Raw genomic sequence first — 22,786 nt, forward strand, 5'->3', positions numbered from 1 at the left:
GGAAGGTCAGCTGGCACATGGGAACACCTCCAAAGCTCGCACATTCCGACTTGGAAATATATTGCCATTTCTTGTCCTCACAAGGTTTAAATCCTGAAATACCCTACCCATCAATACTCCAGAGTCTCTTCACCAGAAGGATACAAAAGCATCTCAGCATCTCATTCTCAAGGGCAATAAATCCCTGTTTTGCCTGTGATGCCAGAAGTGAATAAATGGAGAAAAATAGTATGATCCCTTTCACACCTTCCCAAACCAGGAATCCTCATTTGATCCAATTGCAAGCTCCTCCACAATCCCGTAACTGACTGCCAGCAGTCGATGCTCATCTGACGTTCCTCATTCCCCATCGCTAGATATAGTTCTATTCTCAGACTTAGTTAATTGCTTTTTTGCACTTTGCACTGCTATAGTCTTAGGACATCAATCAGTTTCCAAGCTATGTGTCTACACCCATGATCATTGTTGTGCCTTGTCATGATTGTTTAAGGTATCTCTGCACGTGGTATTTTTTCACTTTCTACTGTTCACTTACCTTCATTAACATCAATCTAGGCAGCTGCCTATGATATGTAAGAAATCTGTCTGGATTGCTTTCTCTAAAAAAAAAATGTTTCTTTTCCCTCTTAATCTATTTGATCAAGAATTCAAAAGTAACTTCTTTTTCTTTTAAGCTATACAGTGTAATTCATGTTTCTTTCCTTAGCTACCTTAATTTCAGTCTTAAATGTTTACCCTTTTTTCATATTGCTAGACATGGACAACATCTGGTGTTATTACTTGCTGGTAAAGGAAAAGCATGGAAGGTAAGCAATTACATAAAAAGAATACAATAATGATTTTGACCATTCAAAGTAGATTTTAGCAAAATGAATCACAAATTTAATTTATTTTACTCCATAATGCTTCTGGTGTCCCAAATTTTCAATGTGATTTTGGTAAGTTTTCTGTGGAGCATTCAAAGGTAAAGTAATTGACACACCATCTGACTTAACACTCTGGTTCCAATTCCTCGGCCAACAAAGTTGAAACTGTCCCTAACAGCTCTAGTAAAACTGCTTGTTAGGACGTTGGTCCCTCTCAAGTTCAGGTTTAACCCATCTCTTTTGTACAGGCCATGCCTTCTCCAGAAGAGATGTAAAATTCTGAAATAAAAATATAATACTTTGTGGCGAAAGTAATGGAATTAATGTTTAAGTTTGATGACCGTTTCCAAATTCTTATCATGCTACCTTCCAAGCTGATTTTTTTCTCTTAAACTGAGGATTCCCTTGGCTTATATTTAACAGGCATTTCAACTATGTCCATTCAGTATCCTGTATTTTTGCTCTTCCTATTTTCATTTCCTTTGCAGTTGGGCAGTAGGAATGAGTGTGCTCTACCAGTGTCCATATTCACTGGTCTGTTTTTGTCATTTCTGACACCTGCAATAATATCCTACCGTCTAACACAGCTTCGCTATCCCTATCCACCATCCAAAGTGACAGGTTTCTTTGTGACCATATCTCTGTCACAGACACCACTACACCTTCCCATACCATCACAGGAAATGTAGCACAAGCCCTTCACTGGTTTTCTTCTTACAGCCCATGGTCCCAAATTCTGCTTCCTTAAAAAGCAATGAATAACTTGTACATATTTCTATTTAGTATAACGTAGTCATTGCTCAAATGGGATCTCTGCAATTGGGATTCAAATTGTAAATTAGGTGAGCACTTTATAGATCACATCTGTTCAGTGCAGAAGTCTGTTCCAAGTTTGTAGTGGCCAGCTGTTTTAATTTACTGCCTGACTTCCACTATGGGTTGTCTTCCAAAGTTTTCACCCTGTTTCAATGTTCAATGAGGAAATGAGAAATAGAACCCCATCCTTCAGTTATGGAACTAGCTGTAGAGTACAATACTGAATTCAATAGTTTCATGATTCTTCTATTTCTCACCTTCTCTAGTTCCATCTTTACTTTTCCTATAATTGTCTCATTTTGTCTCATACCATTCCTCTTCCCATATATTCATTACTTCTGTCGTTTATGTTCATTAGTTTTGTCATTTACTTAGACCTTTTTACTTTACATAGACCTTTTTTTCCTTTTTCTCTATGCCTATATTATAAAAATAACACTTGCTTCTAATATTTTACTAAACAATATTAATGTGAAACTTTTGCTTTTAAAAGACACATTGCTAGAAATTCACATGTTCTTTGTACTAGAATAACTTAAATAGTTCTGCACCTAATTGTCAATAGCATCACATAAAGGTGAGGCTTTGAACATCTTTTTTTAGTGGAAATTCAAATAAACTTATTTGAAATGAATGCATTTTCTTATGTAATATCCTGTTCACAACTGTTGGTCCTTCATGTCAGGTCAAGTTTATTGTCATTTAACTATGTATATATATATATATATACTGTTAAACAAGAGAATGTTTCTCTGGACCAGGGTGTAAAGCATAGTAGTACACATAACACACAATAACTTAGGAAAGTTTGAATAACATCTACAAATGAATTACAGATAAATAAACAAAGTAAAGTGCATAGATTAAATATTGTAGGGTACAGAACAAGTTGACTGGTGACCTAATGAATGCTATGCAGCAGGGTGTTCAGAAGCCCAATGGCCTTAGTGAAGAAACTGTTTTCCATCCTGATCACTCTTGTCTTAATACATCGGGGCCCCCTGCCTAATGGTAGCAAGTCAGAAAGGATGCTGGATAGATGGGTGGGATCTTCGATAATACTAAGGCCCCTGTGTACACAGGACGCTGATAAACGTCCCCAATGGATCGTAGGGAGACTCCTATGATCCTTTCAGCCATTCTCACAGTGCTTTGAAGGGACTTCCGGTCTGAGGCTCTGCTTCTACCATGCCAAGTGAAGATGCAGCTTGTCAGGATGCTCTCAATGGTGCTCCTGTAAAACAGTCAAGATGGGGGGGGGCGGCCTCACTTGCCTCAATCTCCTTAGGAAGTGAAGATGCTGCCTCTTTATTCAGGGAGGTTACATTGAGGGACCAGTTGAGGTCATCTGTGATGCGAACTCCCAGGAACTTGGTGCTTTTACAGTAACTCTCTCTACAGAGGAGCCATGTATGTGCAGAGGGGGATAGTTCATGCAATGGTTTTCTTGGTATTCCCCACATTTAGACTTGGGTTGTTGTTCTCACACCAGTCCAATAGCCACTCCATTTCCTCTCTATTCTGACGCAACATCGTAGTCGTCGTGTCATCCACAAACTTAATGACACCGTTTCAGCTGAATCCTGCAACACAGTCGTGAGTTAGCAGTGTGAACAGCAGTGGACTGAGCACACAGCCCGTGGCAGTGCCAGTGCTCAGCATAATATGACTGGAGACGCTGCTGCCCACACGGAATGATTGTTGCTTTTCCATTAAGAAGTCCAGGATCCAGTTACAGAGGGTTGTGTTGGGACCCAGCTAGGAGGGTTTCCCCACCAATTTCTGGGGCATGATGGTGCTAAATGCCAAAGTGAAGTCTATACACAGCAGCCTAGCATTTGAGACCCTGTTTTCCAGGTGGGACAGGATAGAGTGGAGGGCAGAGGCTATAGCTTTGTCAGCAGATTGATTTGAGCGATTAGTGAACTAGAAAGGTTCAGTGCAGCTGCGAGAAAGACTTTAATGGGCTCCATGACCAGCCGCTCAAATCATTTCATATTGGTTGATGTTAATGCCACAGGACAATAGTCATTTAGACAGGTAACTGACAAATGACATAGCTAAGGGTTCGCTGTGAGTTCTGCAAGACAAATTTAAGAAGTTAGGTGGGAAGCTGAGAGACAGAATTGTCAAGGTGGTCTTCTCGGATGTTCTGCCTGTGTTATACGCCAGTCCAGGTAAGATGGAAGAGACAGAAGATATAATGCATGTCTCAGATCATGGTATAGATTAAAGCGGTATAGGTTTATGGGACATTGGGGCACCTTTTGGGGCAGATGGAAGCTGTACCGCCAGGATGGGTTGCATTTGAACTGGAGGATGACTCTTGTACTGAAAAGGTGTATGCTTCAGTTAGCTGTGGACTGTTTAAACTAGGGAATGGGAGGGGGGAGGAGGTAGGGAACTTCAAACAGGCCAAGCTCAACAACTGTTTAAACACCTTAGTGGAGAATAATATATTAGGACATAAACCGATTATAGGCTTCAAAAATATAAAAATGGGTCAGAATAGAATGCAGACATCCCACCTCACCCGGAAGTTCTGGGAGTCTCCACGTATTGATAGCGGCTCCCTGACACCCGCAAATTATATACAATGTCCTGGAAATCGATTTTTTTTTATAGCGAAAGAGAGCGCGAGAGAGAGCACGAGAGAGCATGAGAGAGAGAGAGAGCGAGAGCGAGAGAGAAAGAATGCACCATGGCTGAGTGTTCCAAAAAAAAGAAAATATAAAACGTACTTCACCCCAGACTTCACTAAAGTGTATCCTTGCCTAATAGGGGTCAAAAATAATGACGATGTTGCTCACTGCACTGTTTGCAACAGTGACTTTTCTATTGCCCATTGTAGGTTAAATGACTGTTGAGGTGAGTTTAACAGGTGTCATTCATTCATTAGCATAGCTAACATTATTTAAACTAGCTAGCTAGCTGCTCAGGAGCTACTCTATTGCAGACATCCCACCTCTCCCGGAAGTTCCAGGAATCTCCCGCAAATTGATGGTGCTACCTCCCTGAAATGAGTTTTTGCAGGGTGGGATGTCTGAGAATGGAAACATCAGTAATATACTAAGGGTGGCCTGTATAACTCCAAGAAGTATTAAGAATAAAATAAACGAGCTGGAATTATATACATGCATGTAAGTATGATCTGATAGCAATAGCTGAAACCTGGCTGACCTCAAACGATGGTGATGAATATGGTATTAAACGAACACACACAAAATGCTGGAGGAACTCAGCAGGCAGCAGTTGACGTTTCAGGCCGAGACCTTTTGGCAGTATTAAAGGATATACTTTACTTAAGAAAGATAGGCAAGATCGTAAAGGTGGAGGAGTAGCCATACACGTAACTTAAACATGAGGCTGCTTATGATAAGAAATGAATTGAGTCTTAGTGAAGATGTCTGAGTGAGAATTGAGAGCCATAAAAATAAATGAATAACATTGGGTGTAATGCTGATAGTGATTTAAATGGACAACTGTATCAGAATATTAAAAAAGCAAGTTCTAAGGGTGATGTTACAGTTAGGGGTGACTTTAATTTCTCAAATTTCGAGTGGGAGAACCCAGTGACTAATGGATTACAGGAATGTAAGTTCATTGAGTTATTGAATGATTGCTTTTTGACCCCGTTAATGCACCAACAAAAAGGGAGGCCTGTCGTGATTTGATAGTCTGTAACAGGGTAGAACTATGTGTACAGAAGTTGTGGAGCATTTAAGGACAAGTGATTGTAACATTGTTAGTCTCAAAGGTTTTTTGAACCAGTATTTCAGTAAAAATCAAAGCCATTAAGTTGAATTCTGAAAGGCAAAGTTTGTGCAGATGAGGCAAAGACTTCATTCAGAAGGTAAGCTGGAAGGAAGTACTTGATGTTGAGTCAGTTGAGGATTTAAAGAGGTAATACAGGAGTGCAGGGAATGTTCATACCCAATGTTGGGGAATGCAGTAGAAAAAATAGATCAACTATATGGACAATAAAAAAAATTCTTAAATATACATATACATAAAAATACATTAAAATTATTGGGGACAAGACAGCTATATAAGGAATATAGAAAAGATTATAATGATGTTAACTTTGGACCATAAGACCAGAAGGTATAGGAGCAGAATTGGGCCATTTGATCCATCGAATCTGCTCCGCCATTCAATCATAACTGATCCTTTTTTTTCCCTCCTTAGGGCATATGAAGATATGACAGCTAGAGTCAAGAGGGAAATTCAGATTGCAAAAAGGCAGGTTGAGAAGGATATTGCTGATAATGCTAAAATTGACCCTAAGAGATTTTTTTGAATACTTTAGTAGTAAAAGAAAAGTCAAGGAGGAAGTTAAGTACATTAGAAATAATAGTGGAATGCTAAATTTTGCAGGAATAGACATAGTGGATATTCTTAACTCCTATTTTGCTGTTCACCTGCGAAGGTATAGAGAAGGTTAAGGTTTTTTTTAAGTGACCTAGAGATCTAAGAACACACACAAAATGCTAGTAGAACACAACAGGCCAGGCAGCATCTAAGGAGAAGCACTGTTGACGTTTCGGGCTGAGACCTTTCGTCAGGACTAATTGAAGAGAAAGATACTAAGAGATTTGAAAGTAGTGGGAGGAGGGGGAAATGCGAAATGATAGGAGAAGACCGGAGGGGGTGGGATGAAGCTAAGAGCTGGAAAGGTGATTGGCAAAGTGATACAGAACTGGAGAAGGGAAAGGATCATGGGACGGGAGGCCTCAGGAGAAAGAAAGGGGGAGGGGGGAGCACCAGAGGGAGATGGAGAACAGGCAGAGTGATGGGCAGAGAGAGAGAGAAAAAAAACAACTAAATATGTCAGGGATGGGGTAAGAAGGGGAGACCCAACACAGACTGGGAGACCGTTCCGCTGAACACCTACGCTCAGTCCGCCAGAGAAAGCAGGATCTCCCAGTGGCCACACATTTTAATTCCATGTCCCATTCCCATTCTGATATGTCTATCCATGGCCTCCTCTACCGTCCAAGATGAAGCCACACTCAGGTTGGAGGAACAACACCTTATATACCGGCTGGGTAGCCTCCAACCTGATGGCATGAACATTGACTTCTCTAACTTCCGTTAATGCCCCTCCTCCCCTTCTTACCCCATCCCTGGCATATTTAGTTTTTTTTCTCTCTCTCTCTCTGCCCATCACTCTGCCTGTTCTCCATGTCCCTCTGGTGCTCCCCCTCCCCCTTTTTCCCTTTCTTTCTCCCGAGGCCTACTGTCCCATGATCCTTTCCCTTCTCCAGCTCTGTATCACTTTCACCAATCACCTTTCCAGCTCAGCTTTATCCCACCCCCTCTGGTCTTCTCCTATCATTTCACATTTCCCCCTCCCCCCCACACTTTCAAATCTCTTACTATCCTTCCTTTCGGTTAGTCCTGACGAAGGGTCCCAGCCCGAAACGTCGACAGTGCTTCTCCTTATAGATGCTGCTTGGCTTGCTGTGTTCCACCAGCATTTTGTGTGTGTTGTTTGAATTTCCAGCATCTGCAGATTTCCTCGTAGAGATTTAAGAAAATATTTTGGTCCTGCTTTAGCTGAAAAGGCTGAATGTTAATAAATTTCCAGAGAGCAGCCAACATATATCCAAGGATACTTAGAGAGAACTGTGATTATATATGCAAACCTCTAACATGTATTTTTCAAAAGTATTTGAAGATGGTGAAATCAATAAGGACTGCAAATGGGCTAATGTTTCCCAGTATATAAGAATGGTGACTGCAGAGACCCTGGTAACTATAGACCAGTAAGCTTAAAGTGTATCGCAGGCAAGATAATGGAAATAATCATAAAGGATGAGATGGAAAAGCAACTGTTAAGAGCAAGCATGTTAGTAGAAAGCCAGCATGGCTTCAGAAAGGGGAAATCATGTTTACAAATATGTTGGAGTTCTATGAAGAGGCAACTAAAATTTATGATAACAATAGAGCGGTTGATACCTTTTACTTGGACTTTCAGAAGGCTTTTCACAAGGTACCCCATGAGTGGTTAATAATCAAGCTACAGGAGGTAGGGATACAGGATAAGGTGTGTGAATGGGTGCAGAATTGGCTCAAAAACAGAAAACAATGAGTTATGGTGAGAGGATCATTTTCACACCAAGAAGATATAAAAGGATTCCACAGGGATCAGTTTTGGGGCAGCTGCTGTTTTTAATTTACATTAATGATTTGGATAACCACATAACAAATAAATGAGTAAAGTTTTGCTAATGACACAAAGTTAGGGGGCTGGACTGGTAACATTCAGGCAGCAAAATCAACACAGTTAGATTTAAACAGAATCCAGATGTGGGCAGATAAATGGCAAATGAAATTTAATGTAAATAAATGTTAAGTATTACATATAGGAAGTAGAAATATTAGATATAAATATGCATTAGGGGGTGGGGCTTGAGTTAGAAGGTGCACTGTAGAGAAGGATTTGAGTGCCCTGGTAGATTCATCACTATTAACATCTAGAGAATGAAACAGAAGTGATTAGGAAGGCTAATAGACTGTTGGGCTATACAATGTGCTCAGTAGAGTCCAAGAGATGTTCTCCTTAAGCTGTGTAATGTGCTTCTGAGGCCACACCTAGGAAATTGCGTACAATTTTTGGTCTCCATGTGAGACCAAATGTGAGGGATGTGAAAGCACTGGAGAGAATCGAGAGAAGGGTGACTAGACTCATTCCAGGTCTGCAGGGTGTGAGGTATGAAGAAAGCCTGAAAGAATTAAATCATTTTAGCTTATGTTGACCTAGAATGAGAAGAGACATTGTGTGTGTGTGTGTGTGTGTGTGTGTGTGTGTGTGTGTGAGAGAGAGAGAGAGAGAGAGAGAAACATGGTAGAAGTACCCAAGATCATTAAGGGTACAGGTATAGTAAGGTGGATACCAGCTGCTACTTCAAAATTAATCCATCATTAAGGACACAGGGCCATAGGTGGAGACTGGTTCAAGGGGGATTTCAGACTCACATCAGGAAGCTTTTCTTTACACAGTGAATTGTGGAACTACCTAGTTATGTAGTTGAGAGTAGTACCTTAGAGACTTCCAAATCTAAATTTGATAGTTATTTTAGCACTGCTCATAGAATCCACATATTCGTGGATGTTAACGTGGTTGCCGTAGGAAGCAGCCTCCCTGAACATTCTCCACTTTCAAAGCAGTCCCGCAATGCTGAGATTGCCCCTTCAGGCCAGGTTCTCACCACCTTTAGAACTGGTTTGACCCATTTGGTTAGTGGTTTGTTTGCTGGAATTAGCACAATGGAGAAGTGTTCTGAGAGTCCAACGTAGCAATTATTATTTATCTAGACTTTATATTTTCTTGTTCACATGATTGGGTTTTGAAGATTCAATTGTTCAAAATACAGTTGTGTCAACTTTTAAAAATTAAGCTGAAATTCAAATGTATGAAGTTATTAACTGTTTTCTCTTCACATTAGAAAGAACTGGATTTAAAATACGATTCTACAATTCATGATCAAAATTGGGAAGGCAAAGCACTTATTCCTTGGAGTTATTTTCCTGATGGAGTTAACAAGTTTAATGCCTATGCGATTCATGGCTCTGGTGATAAAAGAGTTTATGAGGCTCTGTATCCCATACCTAAGAAGCAGGTAAACGAAGGACAACAGCCTAACTTGTGAGTATAAGTGTTTGCTGTTTATTGTTTTCTATCCTTACTATCTAAATACATAATAAAATTACAGACCTAATACTGAGAATGCACAAGTTGCCATGGCACACACATTTGACCTTTACAATGATCAAATGTATTATAAGCCATTTTAGTGCAGCTTTTCCCTTCAATATGTTGAGATGTGATCCTGCTATTTAATAAATTATGTACAACCCAAGCTAGTGGATAATTGGCCCTACTATGTACTGTAATAGTGTTTTTAAGCACACTTCATTAGCTTCACACAAAATGTCATGTTTTCATCCTTCTCAATTAATTGTACTTTTCATTTACATTTCCTCAGGCAAAATAATTTCCATATCACATAGAAACTATGCTTTGCCTTTTACATTTGTATCTTTCTGTATATATTACAGCTTTTATCTGTGATCTCTTTAAAGCAAAGAATTTCTGTGCAAGGTTGTGTAAACCCTGTCTCTGAAGTCCATGCAAGTAAATGTGGATGGTGCTGATCCTCAAACAGATGGGATGCTGTGGAGAACTATGTGATTATTTTCCACTCCTCCCTGATATTTTGTGAGTCTGTACCTTTGGTGCTAACTGCTTGGGGCAGGATTAAAGGTGACTTTTCTGAAAGACTTCTTTTGTTTGCAAATCCCTGTTAACAGCTTGTTATATAGTAATAGTTGAAGTAGTTGCACTTGTCAGCCAAATTGGGAAAAATGAATGGTATAGGGATATCTTCAGAAGTTTCTGAAAATATTTTAAACTTAGATTAATAGGGAAAGACAATTGAATAAAAGCCTGGTTAGAAAAAAATAAATATCACAGTAAAATAGTTATAGTCAACATTTAACAAGAACTTTTAACAAAAGGACCAAATAAACTACATCACCTGTAAAGAGATACTTGAAGTTCAAGGTGATACTTGATAAAATATCTTAGTAAGTTCCAGATCTATCTTCTGCATTTAGTTGCATAGCAGAATGGTGCATATTTATATATATATTTTAAAATTTTATTCACTATTATACTACAAACATAATAAAGCCTTGAAATAACTTAAAATGTTTGTAGTTTTGAATAGATTGAAACTGATTGTAGAGTTAGTTTTAGAATTTGCTAATTTGAATTGCATTCACAAAAAAAAACAAGTTTAGGGTTAAGGTATTAAATTATTTACTAGGTTTATACATTGCCTTTTGACTTGGGAATGGTAATTTAGAAAGTAATATTAATGAAATAAATTTGCCTGCAATTCCTGAAATAAACAAACCTTTAAGCCACCAATACATTATAAAATTATCTTACTAGTTGGGAAGCTAAACCCATTTCTCATTTTGTTAATTTCATTTTTGTAATAAAAAAACTCTATGAGCCTAACTTGCTACTGAAGTGTTAAATTCTGAGGATATGGTGATAACACAAAGTGGTGGTATTTACTGGGCGATCATTTTTCATTACAAAGACAGTATTGCGAGCTCTTCTTCTGAATTGTTGTGCACTGATGTGTTAAGCAGGAATATTTCTATGGAGTATAATGATGGGCAGTGAAGAACAGGTAGTGTTTATGGCTATGCAGCCACACATGTCTCTTTTATTTGTATCATTTCATGTAAGGCTAAATGCAGAAGTCCCATCCTTTAGTGAAAGTTTTCAATGGCTGGCAGGAAGCCCAAATGCCAATTGGAACCAAAGCTATCTCCACAATTCTTTCTGTTCCATTTAATTTACAACTAGGAATTGTACTCTTAAATTGAGATGCTTAAAACCCTTTAATTATTTTCATTTAATAAACACTTTTACTTGTAAATATGGTGAGATCTTGTCAAAAAGTCTGGAAAATTGTTGTAACTTTGAGAAATGCAATGGACCACTCCCATGCTTCCTCTCCTTACAAAACTTCGTAATTTCAGCCCCCTCCCATGTGTTTAATTGCATTTTTAACCATGTTAAGTTAATTGGCATTTTTATGTACTATGTCTTTAATATTGATGTGGTTTTCTGTTTCAGTCATCGCTTGGAATACTTTGAGGATTTCAACTTGAGCTCAGTTATGGGAGGCGAATGGAAGCAGCCTAGGTCTGATCTATGGAAGCATGCCAATGGGACTTCATGGTTAGCTTGCTTCAATTGTTGTTATTGTCCTATGGTATACTGTACCTTTCTGACACTCATTTCTTTCTTCAGCTGAGCATTTCTTCATTGAGATTTCAAGTGTGCTATTTAAAAATTGACAATATATTTGGTCTAGGATTGTATTACAACTTATCTGAACTTGTACAAACTTCTTGAACTTCAGTTTTACGGTTAGAAACTTTATAAAGTTAGTTTATATTGATCTTGTAAAATATCCCAAATCTGAGCGGGAAGTAGGTTAATACCCTGTTCTTGACTGGATTAATATACAATTTTTACAGCACATTTTAAACATTTTTAGATTCACATCTAAGCACAAGAATGAAAAACACATTAGCATGTGAAATGAATGAATTATCTTCAGGGAAACATGTCTGTTTCATTACTTAGTGCTGACAGTTAACACAAAGCATAGAAGTGTATTGCAGGATCGTTTCGTATTCTCAAGTTCAAAGCTGCCATTCAACTGTACATCAAAACCCGTGAATACAACTAAATGAACAGATTTCCTCCTTGGCCCTGCCAAGATGCAAAGCATAGTACCAACACAGCATGGGGCATATATAACACATATAATTACAATAGCAGTGAACATACAGTCACAAAAAATAACAATATAGCCCAAGTCCCTGCGTGTCATGTCCTGTAAATTAATAGTTCGTGAGATGTTGTTGGCAAGAGCAAGCCCGCAGCAGTCTGATCAATATGTGTTAGTGCAGCCACAGATGAGCGTTATCCTGTTTGTCTTCCACTGAGCGAGTACTGGAGAGCAGCTCTGGTGGAAGGGGTCATACCTTAACTCACACCGCCCCCAGCGTCTCTTCCCCTTGGCCTTTGCAACAGGAGTATGAGGGCCTGGTCTGCACAACAACTAGCTGAGCCGCATTCGGTCTCACCAATGCACCAGTGAACTGGGCTTACTGTATTCTGCATTACCAGTATCCAAAAGAGTCTTGCAATCACCAGAAAAAATGTTCAGGATAATCATTTGAACCATTTGTTAGACTGTGCACTGCCTCTAATGCCTTCCCGCACCAGGTGCAACATAGCCAGCAAAAAATCCAGCTTCTCTGCTCACAAGAAACACCCTGGTGGGGTAGACCTGCAGTACCTCATGTTCTTAATATCCAGCAATGTCTTGCAATCGTAAAAAAGACATAAAGGACAAACAATTCCAGCTTTGGCTGGATTGAGAGAGGCCACTGCAACTGAGCATGCTGCCATCTTACGGGAAGTACTGGTAGAGGATTTACTGGAATGGACAAAACAGTTAATCCACATGGTTCCATACTACCAAAGAGAATTATTGTTTCTGATATCTTCAAGAAATTAGCTTTATTTGTGGTTGATAGTTTTGAACAGCTATATTAAAGTGAATGTACATTATATTCTGCTTCCAAGCATAACTTTGAAAACCTAACTGAATGGTAAATTGGTTTATGGTGTCATATGCACCGAGGTTCAATGAAAGACCTGTCTTTCATACTGTCCATACAGATCAATTCATTACAAGTGCTTTGAGATAGTACAAGAACTAGTCACAGAATGCAAAATAAAGTGTTGCAGTTGCAGAGAAAGTGCAGTACAGACAGACAATAATATTATAAGGAGGTAGACTGTGAAGTCAAGAGCCCATCTTTTTGACTAAGGAACCCTTATAATTGCAATAGCAGCTGTCCTTCAGCCTGATTGTAAATGCTTTCAGGCTTCTTATTTTCTCTAGAATGAAAGCGGGAGAAGAGAGAATATCTGAAGTGTGTGATTACGCCAGCTGCTTTACTGAGGTAGAAATAAATGTAATCAGAGTCCATTCAGCACGGGCCCACCTGGCTGTGGCATCAACATGAAGACAGGATATTGGTGGCATTCAGTCCTTGGAACTTTTAACTCACAACCAAATGTACAGCCGCTAACACAAGCTGTCATAAACACCAGACTCCATCCAGTGAGCTGCCCTCTGTCTCACAGATCCTGTTGAGAAGTGTTCAGTTATCTACCACTGGAAGTGTCCTCAAAATGTTGCAAACAGCAATATTTCTAGTAACTGGATAAACTCTGTGGGAGTCACCAACCACTGCAAACTATACGACAGGACTTTAATTAAATGATAAACAGCATATGGAAAAAAGTTGTAGTGGGGTGGCACCGTAGCATCACCATACAGCGGCAGAGATCACTGATCAGGATTCAATTCCCACTGTTGTCTGTAAGGAGTTTGTACCTTCTTCCTGTGACTGTGTGGGTTTCCTCTGAGTGCTCCAGGTTCCTCCCACATTCCAAAGATGTATAGTTAGGGTTAGTTGGCGCTGGAAGTGTAGCAACACTTGCAAGCTACCAAACAGAATCCTTGCTAATTTGATTGACGCAAACAATGCAATTCACACAACACACACAAAATGCTGGTGGAACACAGCAGGCCAGGCAGCATCTATAAGGAGAAGCACTGTCGATGTTTCAGGCCGAGACCCTTCGTCAGGACTAACTGAAAGGAGAGATACTAAGAGATTTGAAAGTAGTGGAGGGAGGGGGAAATGCGAAATGATAGGAGAAGACCGGAGGGGGTGGGATGAAGCTAAGAGCTGGAAAGTTGATTGGCGAAAGTGATACGGAGCTGGAGAAGGGAAAGGATCATGGGATGGGAGGCCTCGGGAGAAAGAAAGTGGGGGGGAGCACCAGAGGGAGATGGGGAACAGGCAGAGTGATGGGCAGAGAGAGAGAAAAAAACAACTAAATATGTCAGGGATGGGGTAAGAAGGGGAGGAAGGGCATTAATGGAAATTAGAAAAGTCAATGTTCATGCCATCAGGTTGGAGGCTACCCAGCCAGTATATAAGGTGTTGTTCCTCCAACCTGAGTTTGGATTCATTTTGACAGTAGAGGAGGCCATGGATAGACATATCAGAATGGGAATGGAACGTGGAATTAAAATGTGTGGCCACTGGGAGATACTGCTTTCTCTGGCGGACCGAGCGTAGGTGTTCAGCGAAACGGTCTCCCAGTCTGCGTCGGGTCTCACCAATATATAAAAGGCCACACTGGGAGCACCGGACGCAGTATACCACACCAGCTGACTCACAGGTGAAGTGTCACCTCACCTGGAAGGACTGTCTGGGGCCCTGAATGGTGGTGAGGGAGGAAGTGTAAGGGCAGGTGTAGCACTTGTTCCGTTTACAAGGATAAGTGCCAGGAGGGAGATCGGTGGGAAGGGATGGGGGGGATGAGTGGACAAGGGAGTTGCGTAGGGAGCGATCCCTGCGGAAAGCAGAAAGAGGGGGGAGGGAAAGATGTGCTGGGTAGTGGGATCCCGTTGGAGGTGGCGGAAGTTACGGAGAATTATATGTTGGACCTGGAGGCTGGTGGGGTAGTAGGTGAGGACAAGGGGAACCCTATCCCGAGTGGGGTGGCGGGCGGATGGGGTGAGGGCAGATGTGCGGGAAATGGGAGAGATGCGTTTGAGAGCAGAGTTGATGGTGGAAGAAGGGAAGCCCCTTTGTTCAAAAAAGGAAGACATCTCCTTCGTCCTGGAATGAAAAGCCTCATCCTGAGAGCTGATGCGGCGGAGACAGAGGAATTGTGAGAAGGGGATAGCATTTTTGCAAGAGACAGGGTGGGAAGAGGAATAGTCCAGGTAGCTGTGAGAATCTGTAGGCTTATAGTAAATATCAGTAGATAAGCCGTCTCCAAAGATGGAGACAGAAAGATCAAGAAAGGGGAGGGAGGTGTCGGAAATGGACCAGGTAAATTTGATGGCAGGGTGAAAGTTGGAGGCAAAGTTAATGAAGTCAACGAGCTCAGCATGCGTGCAGGAGGCAGCGCCAATGCAGTCGTCGATGTAGCGAAGGAAAAGAAGGGGACGGATACCCGTATAGACTTGGAACATGGACTGTTCCACAAAGCCAACAAAAAGGCAGGCATAACTGGGACCCATACGGGTGCCCAGGGCTACTCCCTTGGTTTGGAGGAAGTGGGAGGAGCCAAAGGAGAAATTATTGAGATTAAGAACTAATTCCGCTAGACGGAGGAGAGTGGCGGTAGAGGGGAATTGGTTAGGTCTGGAAATGCATTTCACTGTATGTTTTGAAGAACATGTGACAAATAAAGCTAATTTATCTCTCACACCACATTATGAGAACCTGAAAATTGATCAGTGTGGGAAATAGTCTAAGTACAGATCTAGTTGTTGACTGAGGGCTTATAGGTATAGTTATTTTTCCAAGTCATTTTATCCACTTTCTGCTCTCTTATGGTTCCCTGCACTTCTTATTTAATTGTGAATATTTAAAATTGTATGGCTGCAAGTCTTTTATAATAGGATTGTACCTATCAAGAATGTGCTATGAAGTGGAGGAAGAGAATAAATAACTGAAAAATTGACTCTACAGTCATGCATGAAGTCCCAGTCACAAGATTCCCTCAAAAGTAAAGAAGCTTGAGGAAAATACATAATAAAAATTGTTAGGTGGCTTTCACCTGGGATTGAGATGAAATTTTAACTCTGCAGTTTCCAAAGGCAACTATCTGTGGAGTTCACAGTTGTCATGTCACTGTCCCACTAAACACTGGGAAATGATCCTGCTATTAAAGGACATGACCAGTGCAAAAATACTTGCCATAAGTTTGTCAAAAATGAAGTGGGGTGAAAATAGTTAATAAAACATCTGCAAAAGGATCAATTTTTTTTTTGCAGAAGCACCTGGCACCCTGAAAACACAGGACACTACAGATGTTGCAATCTCGAGCAAAAGACAAACAATCTGGAGGAATTCAATGAGTCAGGCAGCATGTATGGAAGCAGGGGGATGGATGACGTTTCATTTCAAGACCTTGCATCAAGGTTGTAGGGGTTTGACCTGAAGTCTCAACTATCCCTCTACCTCCACAGATGCTACCTGACAAACTGTGTTTCTCCAGCAGTTTGCTTTTTTAAAACTTATCATCATACTTCATACTTCCACTAGCCATGATTTCTCTTCCTTTCGTTTGGGAACTATGTGATTTACTGTAAGCAGCTGAAGTTCTCTCAAACTGGAATTTGAAAACCTCAGTCAAATCATGATGGAATTTTAACTTGATTTGTTATGGAAATGAAAGTTGGTAGTAATATATAACAATTGGCTGAAATTCAATTTTTCATTGATTGGGTACAGGTTTGGGAATTTTTTTCTTCCAACTCAGATTCTTTGATGTAAGAAAAATATCTATGTCATGGTTCCTTCCCGGATTCCAAAGGGATGTGCTTGGAAAATTGGCTTCTGTGAGCTACTACACAGTGGGGTGGCAAAAAGGATGAAAAAGACATGTTGCCAGGAAAAGTAAGTTGCACATTTATGGGGAAGTAAGGAGAGGGGAAATGAGACTAATGGAGATTACTGTACTGGGAGCCCACATGGATGCAGTGGACTGAATGGCCTCCTCCTTTGCCCTAATAAGTAAATACTTCATTCCGACCCTAATCTGAACCTTCAGTACTGTTCCAATGTAGGTCAATAGATGTTTGAATAATAGAACAGCAGATGCTGGAGGAACATAGCAAGCCAGGCAGCATCTATGGAGAGGAACAAACAGTTGATATTTCAGGCTGAGGCTCTTCGTTAGGACTCAAGATTTCCAACATCTGTAGAACTTCTTGTGTTTGAACAATAGAACCTTTTTTATGAACCAGGTCTTAAAGTGTAAATCATATCTTAAATAATGCACTTATTTTCCTCTGTTTTGCCTTCCCTTCCAAATTTGTTCTAATGTTGTTTCCATTGAATTTGCAATGTCTTCTTTTTAATCACTTGTGGCAACTTCTGTTGGCGGCTGCACATTGAGTTGAGAAATTCAAGTTCCCAGGAGAGAACACCACCAGTAGCCTGGCCTGGTGATGCCATGGCCAAGAAAGCTCACCAGTGCCTCTACTTTCTCATGAGGATGAAGAAATTTGGCATCCCCCCTCCCCCCCCCCCGACCCTCACCAATTTCTATCAGTCTTTCTCCTTTTGCTTATTCCTTGCCCTGCTTTTCCCTGGTCTGGTTTTGTACTCACGTAATGTTGTCAGTGCCAAGATCTTCCTATTCATGTGAAAGGACATCCATGTGAAGTGTTAATCTATTTTTCTCTCTCCTCAGATTTTGCCTGAACCGTTGGATGTTTCCAGAATTTTTTTGCCTTAATTCAAATGATCGGAAAGAGCATTATTTTGATATTGCAATATATCCACTAGCAGTTAAATGTAAAATTCTGAATATTAAGACACATTCACATTTGGAGTAATATTGTGCAGAAAACTAATTGTTTCAGTTGACAAATTTAATATAGCATTTAATAGAAATTGTTAATAAAGAAGAACCACAGAACATGAATCACTTCAATGTCACCTTGTATTGTGATAAGACAGATGAATTGCTAACATGTTTACTGCAAATTGGCTTTGAATGTGAAAGAGATTATTGAAAATAAAATCCTTTAATAGCATAAAAGTGACATTTTTAACAGACTTCTGTGCAAAAAGTATACATTATTGTAGCAATTTCCCAGTATCACGGATTTAAATAAGAACGTATGTAACATGTGAAACCAATAAATAGTGTCATTTAAAGTTTCAAATTGAGATTATTTATTTGAAAATTTTCAAACAAGTCAAATAAACCAAAAATTACAACACAACATTTAATATTTAATAATGAACAGTACAAAATACAGCAAGTAAATAAATTGAAGGCTTTTACCAGTCTCCAGCCCACTTTCTCAGTAGGTTCCACATGAAAAAAAAGCTTTTGCAAAATTACCCCTTTAATGCATTTTCAATATTGCACATTCAAGTTTAAGTACAGAGTGTTGGCAGGAGCTGATGATTAAAAGGAGCTCCTTAGGAATCGAGCTCCAGGTTTTGTTGGTCACATTGCAGAACCGTAAGGAAGAGAATCACTTGTTTCTCACCACTGTGGTCACCAGATTAATTTGAGATTTTCTTTTCATGCTTTTATCCTCAGTTAAGAAGCATAAAATTGCAGAGAGTGCTCAGGTTCCAACAAATGAGTAAAAAACAATGAATCAATGACAAGTTAAAAAAGATAATAAAAAGAATAGGGTGATAATAATCCTGGGAGTTTTCAACTAGCTTCAGTGAACTGTCAAATGAAGCAAGAGGGAAGAGAATAGAGGCTTTATAGTGTGTTTCAGGACCACTTTCTAACCCAAGTGTCAGAAAGGCTAAGATCGAAATCAAAAGGGGATGTTTGCGATATATATATGGAAAAGGATGAAAAAATTAAAAGATACAAAAAAGTAAATATAATTCATTTTGTAAACCAAAAAGAAAATACAACATTAAGTTATGATGGATTGAAAAAAGAAGGCTGTATATAAGGGTACTTGTCCCAGGAACAGGGGTGAAGCTTGGGCATTTCCTGTCAATGAAAGCTACTGGCTGCATTGTTGAGGCCTAGATGGAATTTGTACGGAATGTGTATATTCTCTCTTCCATTCATTCCATTCTCGTGTAGAATATTTTTAGGTTTCATTGAGAAAATTTGCTATAGTTTTTGTTGTATTCTGTTTCCTTCGCAGTTTAAACAGACTATTTTCTGAGTGAACGAACTTTGCTGTAAGCATAAATATAGAGTACAATTTGTTGATTGGCAAACTGTTGCCTTTGATAAAAATAGTAAAGTTTTTTACATATACTGCAAAATGAAGTTTTAGAATGAGATATGACTACTAAAAATGAACTCAGGTGAACATGCAATATGAATACTGATTGATTAATTTTCCTTTTATACTGAAAAATGACAGAGTGTGCACGACATTAAAAGCATGTAGACACAAAATGCTGGAGGAACTCTGTTGGCCAGGCAGCATCTATGGAAAAGAGTACAGTCGACGCTTCCGGCCGATACCCATCAGCATGACTCGGCTTGAAAAGTCGAATGTAGTCTTTCCCATAGATGCTGCTTGGCCTGCTCAGTTCCTCCAGCATTCTCGGGTTTCCTGAATCTGCAGATTTTCTCTTGTTTGTGAAAATCATGTAGAATTTCTTTTTATGTGGTGTTGCAGAAGAGATATGAATCAGATCATGAAGGGTGGATAACAGGCTGGTTATGGAATGAGATAAAAACAACTGTAGAAACTGGGAACCTAAAATAAAAACATTCAACAGGTAGAAAGAGATCATCCGTAGAAAGAGAAACAGGACTAATATTTTGGATCAAAAGCTCTGTCAGAGTGGTAGAAAACAATGATCACCCCCCCCCCCCCATCGGCAAAAAAAAAAGCATCAGTACCCGCCACTGAGCACTCAAGCGTGAGCAAAGCAACAGCAAAGATACAAACTTGCAGTACTTCAAAGACTGCTCGCTCACCTGGTATTCGACATACCACGGTCTCTCTCTCTCTCTCTCTCTCCCTAATAAGGGAGAAAGAGGTGTCTCTGTTTCACAGTGAGAGGGGAGACATAACAAACAACTCGCTGGTTTACGATGTTAAAAGTCAGTTGTGTTGCTTTTTCCATGTTCTGTGCCCAAAGATCTCGGGTCTCTGGGCACCCAATCTTAGATCTTCTATCTCCCACGACACACCAATCTCCTGCCTGGACACAGACCTCCGATCCCCCATCTCCAGAGCCACGAACTCTCAAATCTCCGAAGGCGAGCACAGCTCTTAGGCCGCTCCCTTGGCGTGTCGAATAATAACCAGTCGTGAAACCCTGAGAGCGGGTCCTGTTCCCACAAAGAACCACAGTCAGTGTGCAACTCCAGGTCAGGGTCTTCTACAGAACCCTGAAAGGGAAAAATAGAGATATTAAAGATGGAAATAGAGCTGTTTCTGAAGATGCAAACAAATGAGTTGCTGTTAGGCACCATTGTCTCCTCCTAAGCTGATCGTTCAAAGCCCTGAATGTTTCAGCATTTTATGTACATGAGCAAACCAGGAATAAAGGTTAAGGGTAATGACCCAAATTGGTTAAAGATGAGAAGAAATCACAGGAATCAGTGCTAACACTGTGGTTTACGACTTGCATTAATAATTTAGACATAGAAACCATAGTTATATGTGGTGTGGTATATTTTGGTTAGAGTAAGCACGTCAGGTGGAAATGAAGAATCTGAGTAGAGGAATAAAGTGCTCTAGGAATGTTAAAACAAATCACTTTAAGTACAGAAGCCAAAATAAATACAAAATGAAAGTTAGAACATAGTACAGCACAGGAACAAGCCCTTTGGTCCGCAATGTTGTGCTGGACTAATTAAATTAGCAATGAAATGCCCGACTGAACTAATCCTTTCTGCCTACAAGTCCACATCACTTCATTCTTTGCACTTCAGTGTGCATTTCTCTTGAACACCACCCCTGGCAGTGCATTCAAGACAGCCACTGGGCTCTGCGTAATAAAAACTTGCCCAACAGCGCCTTTGAACTTCCAAAGGAGGAAGTGGAGGATGGCTAGTGTGGAGAATGAAGCAGCAGGTTGTGGTGAATGCATGTTGGAAACAGGTATTACAGATAACACTGGACAACAATTATTTTCAAAAATGTTGTTTCTTCAGAATTTTGTTTGGTTTATGATAGACCATTTGAAGCTGAACACAATTACTGTATAATTTCAGACTACTTGTGTCATGTAGGAATTTGGAGAAACAAGAAATTAACTTCTGTTGAATGTAAAGTGTTTAAATGTATAACGGTGGTGATGATTTGCTAAAGTTGTTTTGTTGATGATTTTCAACTTATTCAGCGACTGAGGCTTCTCGCTTTAAAATGTCCAACAATAATCAGCCAGCATTGATGGATTCCAGTTGCCCTGATGCCATTTCTCGATGACTGCAGTGTCCTGCTCTTTCACCATGCTCGTCACTGATAGTGCCAAGACTTGCAGAGAAGAAGTCTAATGGGAATGGAGAAATTAATCTTTAATGTCATGCTGAGGGGGATGAGCTACCTGGGCAAGGCAGCAGCAGCCAGACCAATAGCCCTGTGATCGTCTCTGAGTCTCAGAAGGGTAGGGTGAAGTCAGGCGGAGCAATAGTCTTAGGGGGCTCAATAGAGAGACAGATATGTGATTCTGCTGCAGCAGAAGAGATGCCAGGATAGTGTGTTGCCTACTGGTTGCTAGGGTTCAGGATGTCTCTGAGCATTTGCAGAATATTCCTGAAGGAGAGGGTAAGCAGCCGGAGGTTGTGGTACATATTGGTACCAATGACGTAGGCAGGAGAGGGGTAGAGATCCTGTGCAGTAAGTTTAGGGAGTTTAGAAAGGAGGCTGAAGAGCAGGATCTCCAAGGTGGTAATCTCTGGATTACTCCCGGTTCCACGAGCTGGTGAAGGTCAGAACAGGAAGATAACACAGCTGAATGAGTGGCTGAGGAGATGGTGCAGGGGGCAGGGTATCAAGTTCCTGGATCATTGGAACCTTGTCTGGGGAAGGCGTGACCTGTACAAGTGGGACAGGTTGCACCTGAGCTGGAGGGGAACCAGTATCCCTGGAGGGAGGTTTAAACTAGATTTGCAGGGGGTTGGGAACAAAAGTGAAGAGGCAGAGGATAGGGGAGTTGGTGCACAAGTAGGGACAGCTTGTAGGGAGTTTGGAAAGAAGGCTAGGCAGATGATAGAGCAAAGACGCACTCAGTCAGGTGGTTTGAGTTGCGTCTATTTTAATGCAAAGAGTATTATAGACAACGCAGATGAACTTAGAGTGTGGATCAATACATGGCACTATGACACTGTGGCCATTACAGAGACTTGAATATCTCAGGGACAGGAAAGGCTGCTGAGTGTGCTGGACTTTAGATCTTTCAAGAAGGACAGGGAGGGAGGCAAAAGAAGTGAGGGCATGGCATTGCAAATCAGGGACAGTATCACAGTTGCAGAAAAGGAAGAAGTCATAGAGGGATTGTCTACTGAGTCAGTGCGGGTGGGAGTCAGAAACAGGAAAGCGCAAAAACTCTACTGGGTGTTTTTTGTAGAGCCCCCAATAGTAACAGAGACATTGAGGAGCAGATAGGGAGGTCAATTCTGGAATGGTGCATAATAATAGGGTTGTTTTGATGGGTGATTTTAACTTTCCTAATATTAACTGGCATCTCCTCAGAGCAAGGATTTTAGATGGGGTGGAGTTTGTTAGATGTGTTCAGGAAGCTTTCCTGATGTGATATATAGATAAGCCAACTAGAGGAGAGGCTGTACTTGATCTGGTATTGGGATATGAACCTGTTCAGGTGTCAGATCTCTCAGTGGGAGAGCATTCTCACAACTCTATCTCTTTTACCATAGCACTGGAGAGGGATAGGAGCAGACAATTTGGGAAAACATTTAATTGGGGTAGGAGGAAATATGATGC

The 22,786-nt window shown here is 40.4% G+C and overlaps 1 protein-coding gene across 3 annotated transcripts in view; it reads left to right on the forward strand.

The window, feature by feature from the left end:
- The window catches only part of c4h4orf33 (chromosome 4 C4orf33 homolog), a 55,908-nt gene extending 37,850 nt beyond the window's left edge, over positions 1 to 18,058 (forward strand). Inside the window, exons 4-8 of one of the 3 annotated variants that reach the window (XR_012098622.1) lie at positions 755 to 806; positions 9,134 to 9,333; positions 9,771 to 9,951; positions 11,344 to 11,448; positions 17,581 to 18,058. Coding sequence is in view for 1 of the 3 variants with exons in the window: in XM_073042683.1 (XP_072898784.1) it covers positions 755 to 806; positions 9,134 to 9,333; positions 11,344 to 11,448; position 17,581 (358 nt within the window). In the remaining 2 variants the exon portion in view is untranslated. Of the gene's footprint in view, positions 1 to 754; positions 807 to 9,133; positions 9,334 to 9,770; positions 9,952 to 11,343; positions 11,452 to 17,580 lie in introns of those variants that run through there. The other 2 variants (XR_012098623.1, XM_073042683.1) reach the window with 2 other exon arrangements.
- The last annotated feature ends 4,728 nt before the right edge of the window (positions 18,059 to 22,786 follow it).

This window comes from Hemitrygon akajei, chromosome 4, assembly GCF_048418815.1.
Source record: "Hemitrygon akajei chromosome 4, sHemAka1.3, whole genome shotgun sequence".
Lineage (NCBI taxonomy): Eukaryota > Metazoa > Chordata > Chondrichthyes > Myliobatiformes > Dasyatidae > Hemitrygon > Hemitrygon akajei.